Source organism: Apteryx rowi, unplaced genomic scaffold (genome assembly GCF_003343035.1).
Source record: "Apteryx rowi isolate R43461 unplaced genomic scaffold, aptRow1 scaffold_151, whole genome shotgun sequence".
In the NCBI taxonomy this organism is placed as follows: Eukaryota; Metazoa; Chordata; class Aves; order Apterygiformes; family Apterygidae; genus Apteryx; species Apteryx rowi.
In genome coordinates this window covers 1,380,114-1,392,822 of record NW_020447764.1, presented here as the reverse complement: position 1 = coordinate 1,392,822, position 12,709 = coordinate 1,380,114, and the positions used below count along the sequence as shown (strand labels likewise).

Sequence of the window (12,709 nt, the reverse complement as noted above, 5' to 3'; positions counted from 1 at the left end):
ATTTTTCACAAGTAATCACAAATGTTCAACACCCATGCCTGGTTTAAGAGAAACATTTAGAATCCTTTGCTTGAGAGCAAACATTTATCTTAATTTACTCTGAATTAATTGGCTGAAATATTACATTATTTGATACCAAAATGAAATAGAATAAATTAACTTTGCCAGTTTATGTTACCAGCATGCAGTTTGTCCATCAGTCTCAATTTAAATCACTCTGTAATAAATCCAGACGACACAGGTTAATACACATAAATTGATTTCCCCCATTCCTATCTGTTCCCATGCAGAACAAAAGTGAAATACTAATTTAATATTTAGTTCTTCTGATTTAGCAACTATTTGCCTGATACAATTGAACCTTTCTAGGTATTTCATGCCTTGCTTTCTATAATTAGTGTTCAAGAACTTCCTAGTTTTCTGAGTGATACTAATTTTAGTGTAACACATGAGGCATTCTTTTCTGAGGTAGAACAGTTGTTTTATTTCAGATATTAATCTGAATGTAAAACTTTATATAATAAAGTATTTTGTGAAATTCCCTACCATTTATTTTAATGATAAACATCATTCTTATGGAATTGTTGAAGGATACTAGTATCACTTTCATGACTGTAAATTAAAATGAATCATCTATGAACAACTTCTTATATACTGTATCATTGCTTTTTTCCTCATTTAAATTTTAAAAAGTCAGATTTATTAACTTTAAAAGTTATAAGAAATTATGAGATTACGACTGTTTCCACTAAATATAATATGAAGTTACTTTACTCAGCAGTTTTTTAAACAAATATAAAATATATTTAACTATAACCAGTGAAACAGAATGAAGAATTTTCAGCATAATTATGAACTTGTTTGACTGCAAAAAAGCAAAGCAATATGCTCAATTGCTGTGATAAATATAGTAAGTGATTACTCAGTGTCATTAAGCTTTCAATCTTCAATCACTTTCCATTTTAGTCAAATAATCAATTTGACCTCTTAACAAATCCTTAATTCTTAATGCTGGATAAAAATTCAGTCCACATATTTTGTTGGTCCACTTTCAGATATACAGTTACATATCACTACTACCACGGAGGTCAAGTTTTTAAGAAAAACTAATAGATTTTATTCAACCAAGTGATAGAGCTAGAAGAAAAGAAAGTTTTGAGGTGTCTAAGTCATTTTTTCAATCTCTTATGTTCCTGAAATTTATTTCTACCTTTATCTATTGGTGCAACAAAAGCTATTACTATTGTCTGCAAATTTTGACTCCTTAATATACTAAGATTATCACAGAAGCAAAAACACTGATATTTTAGTACTATACTGACTCAATCATTCCTTTGATCTAAATTTGGATATTTTTTCTGTAGACTGCCTGTTTCCTCCAATTTAGTATGTTATCTAATTAATTTTTTTCATTGCTCTCTTTTCTTCCCATCTCAGTTTAAAAATCTCAGTTCTTATCGCTGAAGGCTACAAGTGTAGTTGGAGATATAAGACTCCAACAGCACCGAAAATCATGCATTTTAATTCCTTAATATGACTTCTATCTATTCTACTCAACCTATTTTTGTCACTAGTCTGCTACATATTTCACTTGCTACTTTTCACTTCCTCCCCTCTTTGCTTTCTCATTTTTGAATTTTCTTCACAAAGAAACAGAAGAGCATAACTTACTACCTAATTATAAAACAAACAGGGGCTTCTCCAGGCTTAAAAATGTTGTAATATTATCACAGATAACTATTCAGTATAATTTATGGTAGTTATTAGTTCTGGTAGTTATCTAGCTTTTGCGCATAAGAAGTTCTATAAACAGGAAGAATACAGAACCACATCTAAATCCAGTAAACCAACTGAAAGGATCTAATTAACATCAACTGGTTCTGAATAAAGTCCAGAGAGCTATTTTATGAAAACTCATAGATAATGCATACATTTCACATATAAATTATTGATAATAATTACTCACACTCTCTTAAGCAGAATGAAACTGGAACACAAAAATTAAATTACTTACAATGTATAATGTTTGATCCTGAAGATCTTGACTAGTAACCGCTTGTTTAAACATACGTACAAAGTCATTGAACGTATCACAAAGCACGTGAGAAGCATGTTTTGTCTCAGAAGAGCAGTTCTGCAACTGGATGAGAATTTCTTCTAAAAGAAGTCTTGAAGTAAAGTATTCCACGCAGTTCACAAACACATGAGGAAGCTGAAGAGGATAAGAAACAAAATACAACCTAATTTGGCTCTTTCAGTATAAATATTCCAAAATCAAAAGTGCAGTTTTTGCTTCCAATGACACACTGAAAGAAAACTACATCCCACCAGCAGAATATAGAGCATAAACTGAATCTTTGCCAAAAGAGAATGATTATTATGTATCTAGTCAAAATATTACATAACACAAAGCTCAAGAGAACAGATCTGATAAATCCTAATATGAAACATGAAGTGTATTTTCTGATTATGTTTAAAAATTTCTCTTTTGAGAGCAATACAAAGAAAGAAAAAACGAGCATTTTGATCAAAGTAAATCTAGACAATCACAACACATTATAGTTTCCTAATATAATCCATTACAAATTACAGTAACTGTATAACAAGGACTTCTCAAACTTCCACTAGAAAGAAAGTAATCTAGCAGTGCAACTAAAAAACTCCCCCAAATAACTCTGAATGCTTTTGGCATTCATTGCATACAAATGGTCCCAAGATAAAGAGTAGGCACCTATACCGGAAGCATATAATCAGCCTGCTTGCACAAAGCAGTTTGAGAAACCAAGATCTTTTCAAAGCAAAGGGCATATGAAAAGACAGCATATGGGATACAAGCGTATTTTATGGATTGCCAGCAGTAGGAACCAATTTTTTAATGGGGAAAAGCTAAGTTCCTTGGTCTAAAACAAGGACTACAAAATAGTACCAGTCTGCATACAGCAAAAAAGGTAATTTTCTAGCACCCATATTTTTAAAAAATAGATTATTTGCATAACTCCATACTCTTTGGTAATGCATATGTTCATTTTGACACCTAACATTAAAACCTCTGGAAAGCATTGATCACTGGGATACATATACATTATTTGCAAAATTAAATTTCAGGTACATAAAAAGTCTAAGTGTTTATTTCATTCCAGTCTTTCTTCTTAAAATACAATACACGGCATATGGTTCAGCAGACGTGGGAAAGTGTGGGCACATACAGTACTAGCAATTCATTCAAACAACATACGCTAAGAAGCATCATTTTGATTTTGAACACTACTTAAAAACGGGGGCTACAACTACAAAAGCACCTATACAGAGCGCTGCATGTCCGTAACAGGAGAAAAATTAGGTGCTTCAAAGTGGATTCACTACAGTCAGCCCATTAAGTAGGAGACACCTAAACTTAGCAATAACAAGCTCTGAAGAAAGAATCGCTGCTTAAATCCTATTCCTTTCTGGGGCCTGGATGCCTCTTTGGATGTTTTACAACTGGGTTGCACAGTTTCGAACACAGGCTAGTGCATGAAAAAGGAACATGACTATCATCCCACCTTTCTCCTTCTGTAGAATTTTTAATGAAAGGGACAAGATCACCGTGTTTTGCACAAAACCCAGTCCTGCAGATCTGCGATAAGTGTGCCCCAAAAAAAGCCTAAAGCATCAGGGCTATCAGAACATACCAGTGGTAGCTTGTGAGTTCAACGTGATTTAGGCATGAGGCAGGCATTTATCATTGTATTTAGGTCCCTGAAGTACTTGACTAACAAAAGCATAGGCACTGATGGGTTTAGATGGAAATTTCTATGATGACACTCTTCAGCTTGGAAGGAATTTAAACCCTGCTTCAGGAAAGATGAAAACAAAGAGTAAAACTAGCAAGAATACATGCACTTGCTAACTGAAAAAAAAGGGCCACAAAAGAGGCAAGAATCTAGAACTTAAAAGTCCTCTGCCAGCACTGAAATGGACTTAAGGCTGTACCTCTCTACATCAAGACAACTATTTTTTTTTTTTTTTTTAAGAAGTGTTGTGACGTGCCGCTAGAGGGGCATCCGGGATTCTTTTGGATTATAGGGTTAGTTGTACTTAACTTGAGAGATCATCATTTGTCAAGTGTGAGAATTTATTAGAGATAAGAGGTTATAACAAAGCTAACAGTATAGCAAAGCTAGAAATATAACAGAACTGCAAATATATATACATACCAGAGCTCTACAATTCAATCATGGGTGCACAGTACAATGACCGCTCTCGCCCCTTATGGACCACTCCTCCGGGATAGTTTTCCCCGGATTCTCTAACAACTGGTGCACAGTACAGCGACCACTCTCACCCTTTATGGGCCACCCTTCTGGTCTATTTTTCCCCTGTTTCTCCTCACCATGCTGCTGACATCAGGGACATCCTTGCTGACAGGTGGGTCCTCAGCTCTACAGGCCAGTTGACCATGGGTCCAAGTTCACACCAAAAGTATGCAGCTTACTCTCTTTTTATACCCAGTCAGAACAATGCCAAACCACAGCCATACCAAAGCTGCATGCACATCAGCAAGTCACCTCCTGCTCAGCGGGTAACAACGCACCCATCAGCAGGTCATTCTGAGGGAAATCCTCCACAGCATGGAGATGTCCATGGTGTGTCTGCAGTGTCACTTCTCCTTTGTCTGGACTTGTCAATCACGGGGTCATTAGCAGGTGTGCTCCCAGGCTACAGCAACCCCACAGTGCAGTGGCTCCAGGCCGTGGTGCACCCAGGGTTCATTAACTCTTGGGGAGCAACCCAGAGCAAACCCCTCTTCTAGGGGCTGCACCATCTGGAGTCCCATGCTTGCCTGTGTGGCACCTGTTAAGTGTGCATTCAGCCACAACACCACACTATTTCTAGATAGTTCAGATCCTCAGAGATAAGACTGCAAGCAATTTTTAAAGAGCAGGTTTCTCTGCCAATAGTCCCTGAAAGTAAAATAAGCCTGTTCCTCACAAAGTTCCTACTTCTGGTAATAACTCCAGTACTAATCATCAAGAATATAATTCGTCTCCCAGTGGACAGCATTTAAAAAGAGTTCTCTTTTCCACTGAAGCGTTTAAGAGTTCTGTAGTCCCAGTTGATAGAAATATAACATCCAAAACTCAAAATTGCACAAGAAACTCTCAGTAGTTTCCAATTCACCTGTTCCAAGAACATCTGCCTTCTCAGTCCTGTTTGACCTACTTCTTTCCTACTCCTAAACTGTTTTCTAAGAGCAGGAATCAAGAAGGAAGTTTATTATGTTAGTTGGCGAAGCTGAAAAAGAATGTATGATGTTAGAGGGGATGATCATACAGGAAGAAGCAGCAACAGTATTGGCTTGGGAGAACAAGATCCATCCCATCAGCAAAAGCCCTGGCAATGCCAAGTGAAAAAAACACACCTAAGAATGCATCTTTCCTGTCCTATCAAGGGTTAAAGTCTGAAAATGCATTCTTCAGCTGATAACAAATACACCATTTGAATTTCAGACATGCCAAAACAAAGGCTTTTGTAAAAAAACAAAAACCCATCAAGTACCAGACCTTTTAACCACATTATCAATACATAAAAACCCATAAGTGTGAAATGGATATAACTTTTAACTAAGAAAGTATGAAGAAAAGCAGTAGCAACATCAGTTAATCAAAACCTACAAGACTGACAAGGTTAAGCTGGCCTTGCTCTTAAACTGTTTCAAACTTCGTATTTTACAGGTCATCTTGTCTTAGGTTTCTTGTATAATATTTCTACACACAGGGGCGTGTGCGCACACACACTTGTTACCTGGATATAGCAAGTTTGCAAAATAAACTGTTGGTCTACTGGGAAATTAAAAATCTATATTCATATCCAACACGTAAGGCTGCATGTTTGCTTGCTTCTTTGCTAGACATCTAAATATATTCAAACACCACATATTTACCACCTTCCACATTCAAGTAAGTCACTGAAAGCAAATACATAACTTAAATTTAAGGTTTGACCAGTTATAATTTACACTAATTAGACTGCAAAATTATTGGCAATCTAGTAAGAGACTCACAATATACTCTATACTCCTCCCATAAAATTAACATTTAAAAGTTAAATTCAAGATTGATGCATTTAATATAACATTTAATTAGGTCTTCTTTTAAAAGTTCTTAGTTTGAAAGATGTGCATATATATTTATCTTCTGTGATTGCCTACATGGCATAAGCTGATTTAAAATCAAGATGATTTTAATTAGAAAGCAGGAATCCTTGATGCACATTTTGCTTTGCATTTGTATTCTACTTATCTTAAAAAATTGCTGATTCCTGTTAGCTGATATAGCTCACTTTTTGGTAACCATGTAGCTATAACACTATCTAAAAATGTTTATTCAAGCCATTCAACAGCTGAAAAATTCTGAAAAAATAATCTAACTACTTTTATTTTACTAAAAAAGAGTAAATGGCATTCTGACTTTTTTTTTTTAACTTGTTTTAACATTAAGCTGTATTTGAGGATGTAGAATAAATTAAAACATACAAAACTTATTGTCAAAAAGGTTCTGAAAATATAATACAGAAAAGGTTTATCAGTACACTTTTTCCATTGAGAACTGATTTAAGTGAAAGAATTATCATTTATTGTTTTGGAATTAAATCAACTGTTTCTAGGCAACATTGTTTCAAGATTTTAGGCTTCCTGAATTTTTTTCTTTTTTTCAAAGCAAAAGAGAGATTCTCCTGCTTTAACAAGGGAGCTGACTGGAACTAACCAAATATGCAGAAATAAAGACAACTTTCTCCCTGAGTCTGCAGAAGAAAGTATCAGAAAGAACTACAGGTATTCAGACAGTGATTTTCACCATTTCATAAACTCAATTTTCTTTAAATTTCAGCAAACATGCAAAATTGTATGTTTGAGTGCTTTTAATGATCATACTAGAGTTCAAGCTTCTAAGCTGACATTTAAACAAATTATACACATCCAACGTAATATAATTCAGTTTGTTAACACAAAACAAATAAAACAAAATTCCACTATTGCAAAGTCATCTCATTGGTACTCTTGTCTTCTCTCACAGCTTCTCCTGCACTTGGCCACTACCCCTCATTAGGCTAAGAACAGCTTAGTGTGTTGACTATCTCTTATTCTGTAGAGAATGTTGCAAAATGAGTTCCCTGAACAATACTGGGACTTCTAGGTATCACCAGAACTAAATGTGTAAAACTTACATGGGTATTTTTTTTATATACAGATAAAGTAAGCTTAAAGAAGAATTATAAGATTCAAAAAAGGTATACTGTAAGTGCCTCTTAGATCAAATTGAAATCATCATACAAGTACTCACTTGTCACTGGAGGCTCTTTCAGGTTAACTCCTTTTCAGAGAGCGGAATCAAAGTTGGCAGCTTTTTTTTTTTTTTTTTTTTTTAAATAAGCTTTCCTAGAAAAGTTACTATGATAAAATATTGACTTTTAATGTGTATTATTTCATACCACCCTAAGTGCACGAGTGAGAATAAAGTGTGTGTTCATCAGACAGTAAATGGAACAGATTTTAAATCAAAAAGGCAGAAATGGCAGGGGAAACAAATAAATCATTTTTACAAAGTAGAAGCTAGTTTAGGGGTTATATTTTATTACCTCTTGCTTCCAAATAAATGCTTAATTCACTATCCAGTGTGAACATTCTTACCTGTAATGTGTTTAGAAGAGTTTGCATCACATAAGTCTTTCCACTAGATGTATGTCCATAGATAAAGATGGATGGAAAAGTAAACTGTTGACGCTAATGGAAAAAAAAAAAAAAAAGTTGTTGCTGTTTTAATACTTCTCCTTTTTTATTTAACAGATAGAGGATTTGCCAGTCAAGTTTTCCACCAAAAGCAACATTATCTTTTAAACTGAGGCATTAAGTATAAAATATGTCAATTAAAATACAACATAAAACTTGATCACATCAATTCTGTAATCATTAAAATGCTAGGAAAGTAAGTCCCAAGAATCAAGCACTGCATAAAGCTACTAGTGAAACTTCTACAACAGGAGGATGAATTTTTCATGTTTAAAAAAAAAAAAAAAAAAGAGAGAGAAAAAAGAAAAAGTGTGCTCTTAATTCAAACTAATTAACTGAAAGAATATCCTAGCAAGGAAAAGCTTGTATGCTTTAAATCACCCTAACTCCTCCAAATACTATAAACTGTTTTTCTCTTCATTAGCATCAAGTAGAATAGAATTAAATGATTTGGTGGAAACAGAGACAGAAAACGAGTTTGCTCTTCGCCAATAGGGCAATATTTTATATAATACCTCTATCTGTTAATGGTACTGATACCGTATATTTCATGTCATTTTTTACAACAAAAGGAGCTTAAAATTAGAAGAAGATCAGGTTGAACCATTTGTTACCTTTTCCCTTTATTTCATTCTGAATGTGCATTTACTTTTGTGTTGTTTGTTATTTCTAAGAATCTTGAACCCTGACTTAAAAAATTAGTGTAAAAATAAGTTTGGCAAACACTACTTTTGAAAAACAATAACACTCAATTCATCCAAGATGAGCGCACTCTCTGGTGAGAAATATGAAGATACCCTACCCTCATATTTACCAAGAATTTAAGTATCTGCATTTTGTTTTTTTTAAAAGAAGGCTTATTACAACTACGCTTGTAATAAATACATCAAATTACAGCATTTAAGTTTTACATAATAATTATTACCTATGATTAAATGCAGAGCCAGAAACAGACATAAATTTTAATTTTGTTAATTGAATGTACATGGATGTAACAACTGCTTTTAAGTAGCTGTAATAAAAACCTCCATCGCTTTTTACCATAGCTTTGCCAAGCAGTAACAGAATCAATTAACAAGTCAGCTATTTCAAAGAAATAGCTTATGGCCAGCAACAGAATTACTGAGAATCATGCCAATTTCATGTATTTACAATTGGGCACGCAGATACTAGATTGAAAAGTAAAAACCATAATTTCTACACTGCCACCAAAAAAATACCCCAACACCTTTAGATGGGGGAAAGACAGACTTACTGCCTCACACTACCCTTAAGCAGCTAAGAATTACTGGCAAAGACAGGGCAGAATCATGAGGAAAAAGCTCTTCAGAGCCAGCAAGGCACAAGCAGCTGTAAGTCTGTCTGGTTCCTTCCAGCTGCAAAACAGCTTTCAACCTTTGAACTTATCAAAACCTATCAGCCAAACACTGATGTTAAAAACAGGTAATGCAAAAATAAAGAGGCAGACAAAATATGTTCATAATGACATCATAAGAAGTTCCTCAGTTTCTGTTCTCCCCTCTGAAATAACACAACATCTGTGTTCTACTCAAATATACAATATAGAAAGCACCACCTCTCCAAATATTGACAGCAACATGGACACTTGGGATTCACGACAAGGCACCAAACTTTCCAAGCGAAGCAGTGTAGCTGCTGGATATGCTGGATGTTCGAGATTAGGCATTTTGATTGATGCTCCTGTAGTTAGTCACCTAAACATGCGTGTCACTTTTGAGGTGCAGGGACAAAACCAAAGTGATCTGGAAAATAAAATGTTTTAATTACCATTTACTGTCATATACATAAGGGAAGAAAACAAACAAGAATTGACATAAAATCTAAACTGACATTCTAGCTAAGGATGATGGTAAAATTAGGCTAGATTTAGAGGCTTCATCAAACTGGACTTTACTATGCAAAGCATTATAAAGACATTTTCATACTAGGCAGAATCCAGAAACCCAAATAAAAAGGGAAAGGCATACAGTGTATGAATAAATGAATATGACAAAGAATTGTCACAGTTTAGTTAACTAGAGAAATACATATTTTGTTCTGTTTATATACACATTTAAAAGCAGCAAGAGAATAAAATGAGGAAAGAAGATTAGTCACAGATCATCACCTCCCTAGACAGCCAATAAGTTAGGATTTACAAATAACAGAGAAAAGGTAGGGCATAAGGAAAGATGAGGATGAGAAAATAATAGCTCTTTAGATGTTAACAGGAAAGCTTATCCAAGCATAAAAGCAGCAGAGGCATATAAAGAAAATCCAGCTGATTGTAAAGTCTGAAAACATTGCTCAAAAACAGCTTGAGATCAATTATTAGACCAGATAGGTAAAACTGTAACATTAATTACAGTCTACCTTTTATTCAAGGACTAATCAGGAAAGACTGAAGGCCTTGGTCTTCTGGGCACTGGGAAGGTTGGATTTTAGTGACAGAACATGAAACATTGGTTGTCAAAGATAGTGCTTCGCCTATAGGTCCTAAAACCACTGGAAAGATGGTACGTTTGTCTATAGTGATAAGGAGAGCATACAGAGAGAGAACTGAAGGAGCCTCAAGAGCTGCAGTCTGACTTTGTCGAACATAAGACAATCTGACATCTGCAAAGAAAATTTGGAAGTTTTGGTAGCACAATGAAGTATGACATCTCATCAGCAGACAGGTTTATCTGTAAGTTATCAAGATGAAAATGGTAAACAAGGCACCCCACAAGCATTTAAATATATGCATTTACAACCAAATGCGGTACACCAGGCATAAGTAGAATGCCACATGAGAAATGATTAGTTAAGCAAAAGGAGATCGGAGATAGTATGGGAAACAGAAAAACGGAAACTTTCTGAAGAAGAGAGAAATACTGGGTTGCACTGATAAGGGAGCTCCTGAACAAGGACGTTCATAAACTAATCCCCAAGAATTTGTTCTGGGACAATTCTCTATTAAATATTTCCATACACACATCTGGTGGAAGATTTTTTTCTTTTATTTTTACACTTCGCCTTCAGTGTTTTCTGAAGTAAAAATTGGGCTTCTGTAATCATTAATACAAAAACAAGCGGAATTCATAAGATGAAAAAGGATAACTCTAAAAACACAAGTAATGGCAATGTAATTATACCTATTCAAATTATACCTATTTGTAATCATATGTATCATATCACACAGAACAAGCACTACAGTTAGGTATTGAGAACTTACAAGTCTGAAGCAACTTGAAAAACGGACAAGGCAATCACACAGTAAGTATGAGAAATTGAAAAAATGCAGCTATCAAAAAGACAAATGCATGAACATATGTATCAGGAAAATTATTCCCTGCACAGATAGGGATGCATTGGGTCATTTTAACAGAGCAGCAAAATTAGCTTTGAACAGGCCTGTCCATCATACCTATTCAAATAAAAACTCAAGAAGGGGGGGGGGGACAGAAAATTTAATAGTTTGATTAATGACGCTCTCTGCAAAAGAAGCAGGAATAGATAACACGGAGGGAAAGAAAAATTCAAGACCATAGTCTCCAAACTGGCAGACCAACAAGGGGGGGGGGGGGGAAAGAGCTTCAGAAACAGCTGAAAGTTGTGTGGACGTGGGAATAAGGACAGCTTTCTTGGTTCCCCGACTGCATTCTCTAGAGCTTGACTCCGTTCCCTAAAAACATGTTTAATGCCATTTGAGGTACTTTAGTTTTTCCTATCCTGCCTCCTAACCTCATTACAGAAAAGCATTACTCTGTAGATCACATCACCTCTGCCAACACCCTGAAGATGTTTCTCAAGCGCACTACCACATCTCAGCTGACACTGAGCACATTTAAGCCGCTGAATGAAAACCCACTTTTCTACATAGGTGTCTTATTCTTCAACAGGGTCCCATTCTAGCGTTCACATGAGAAGGGTATTTGTTTAGAACAAAACGTGCAAGAAACCATTCATCAAGGTTAAAGGCAGTGCTGCCACAAGGACCAATGGCCTAACATAAGCTGACGGTTGAACTCAGGAGGTTCCTGGCCAGAGGAGGGAGGTTTTGTACACGCTCACCAACCAGGTCAGCACGGACTGAAAACACTTATTTTCCAGCTGAGTCCTGTGAAGGTTACGAAAAGCGCAGCTCATGCACAACTTGGATTTCACAGCTGGATTTGATGATTTAAGAGGATTTTTTCAGTCCTATGCTCCTAAAATACTCACAACCTGGCACATCTTTTTACACTCGCTTCATCACGAAAATTAAAAGAGCCGAGGAGAGCTGCGCAGTTCTGGCTCCCCCGGGCGCTCCAGAGACCCTGGCCAGGCCGCAGAGGGAGCAGACCTGCCCGCGGTGACGCCGCTCAGAGCAACGGCCGCCTCGGCCCGGCCGGCAGCCCTGCGCCGCCCGCGTCCCCCGCTCGCTCGCTCGCTCGCCCGCCCGGCCCGGGGCAGGTCTGCTCCCTCCACCCCACCCGGCTCCGCTCCACTCCGTCCTCGGGCGCCGGAGCCCGCCCGGCCGCCCCCGCCACCCCGCGCACGGCTCCCCACGGCTCCCCACACCCACGCTGTCCACGCGCCGGCTCCCGCTAACGGCTCCCGCACATGCGCACAACGCGCCCGGCGCCCCGCCTTCCCGGCGAGTGCGCAGCTGCCGGGTGCGCGCGCATGCGCCATAAGGGAGTTGAAGCTGGTGCCCGTAGCGTCTCTCCAGCTGGGCGTGAAGGGCAGGGCGGGCGCCGAGGGGAGCGCGACCCAGGCCGTGTCGTGTCCCACGGGTGAAGAGCGATACGTGTAGCACCTCTCCCTGGAAATAGGTGGCTTTGGAGACCTGTGGTGAAAGCCGGGAGAAGATGGCGTTACCGTTAATTTAGGGAGCCTCGTGTAACTGGCGTGGACAGCCAGGTCGGGGGTCAGACCCAGACCTGGGAGGAAAGTCAGAAGAAAAGTCGTGGGTGTATA

General features: G+C 37.3%; 1 protein-coding gene across 12 annotated transcripts in view; it reads right to left on the bottom strand.

The window, feature by feature from the left end:
• Nucleotides 1–12,371, bottom strand: part of ORC5 (origin recognition complex subunit 5) — a 77,761-nt gene extending 65,390 nt beyond the window's left edge. For 10 of the 12 annotated variants that reach the window (XR_003252369.1, XM_026059001.1, XM_026058996.1 and 7 more), the window contains exons 1-4: nt 12,315–12,371; nt 9,345–9,531; nt 7,670–7,762; nt 2,015–2,212 (exon numbers count right to left, since the gene is read on the bottom strand). Coding sequence is in view for 11 of the 12 variants with exons in the window: in XM_026059001.1 (XP_025914786.1) it covers nt 2,015–2,212; nt 7,670–7,762; nt 9,345–9,455 (402 nt within the window). In the remaining variant the exon portion in view is untranslated. Of the gene's footprint in view, nt 1–2,014; nt 2,213–7,669; nt 7,763–9,344; nt 9,532–10,141; nt 10,428–11,971; nt 12,054–12,314 lie in introns of those variants that run through there. The other 2 variants (XM_026059000.1, XM_026058997.1) reach the window with 2 other exon arrangements.
• Between the last annotated feature and the right edge of the window lie 338 nt (nt 12,372–12,709).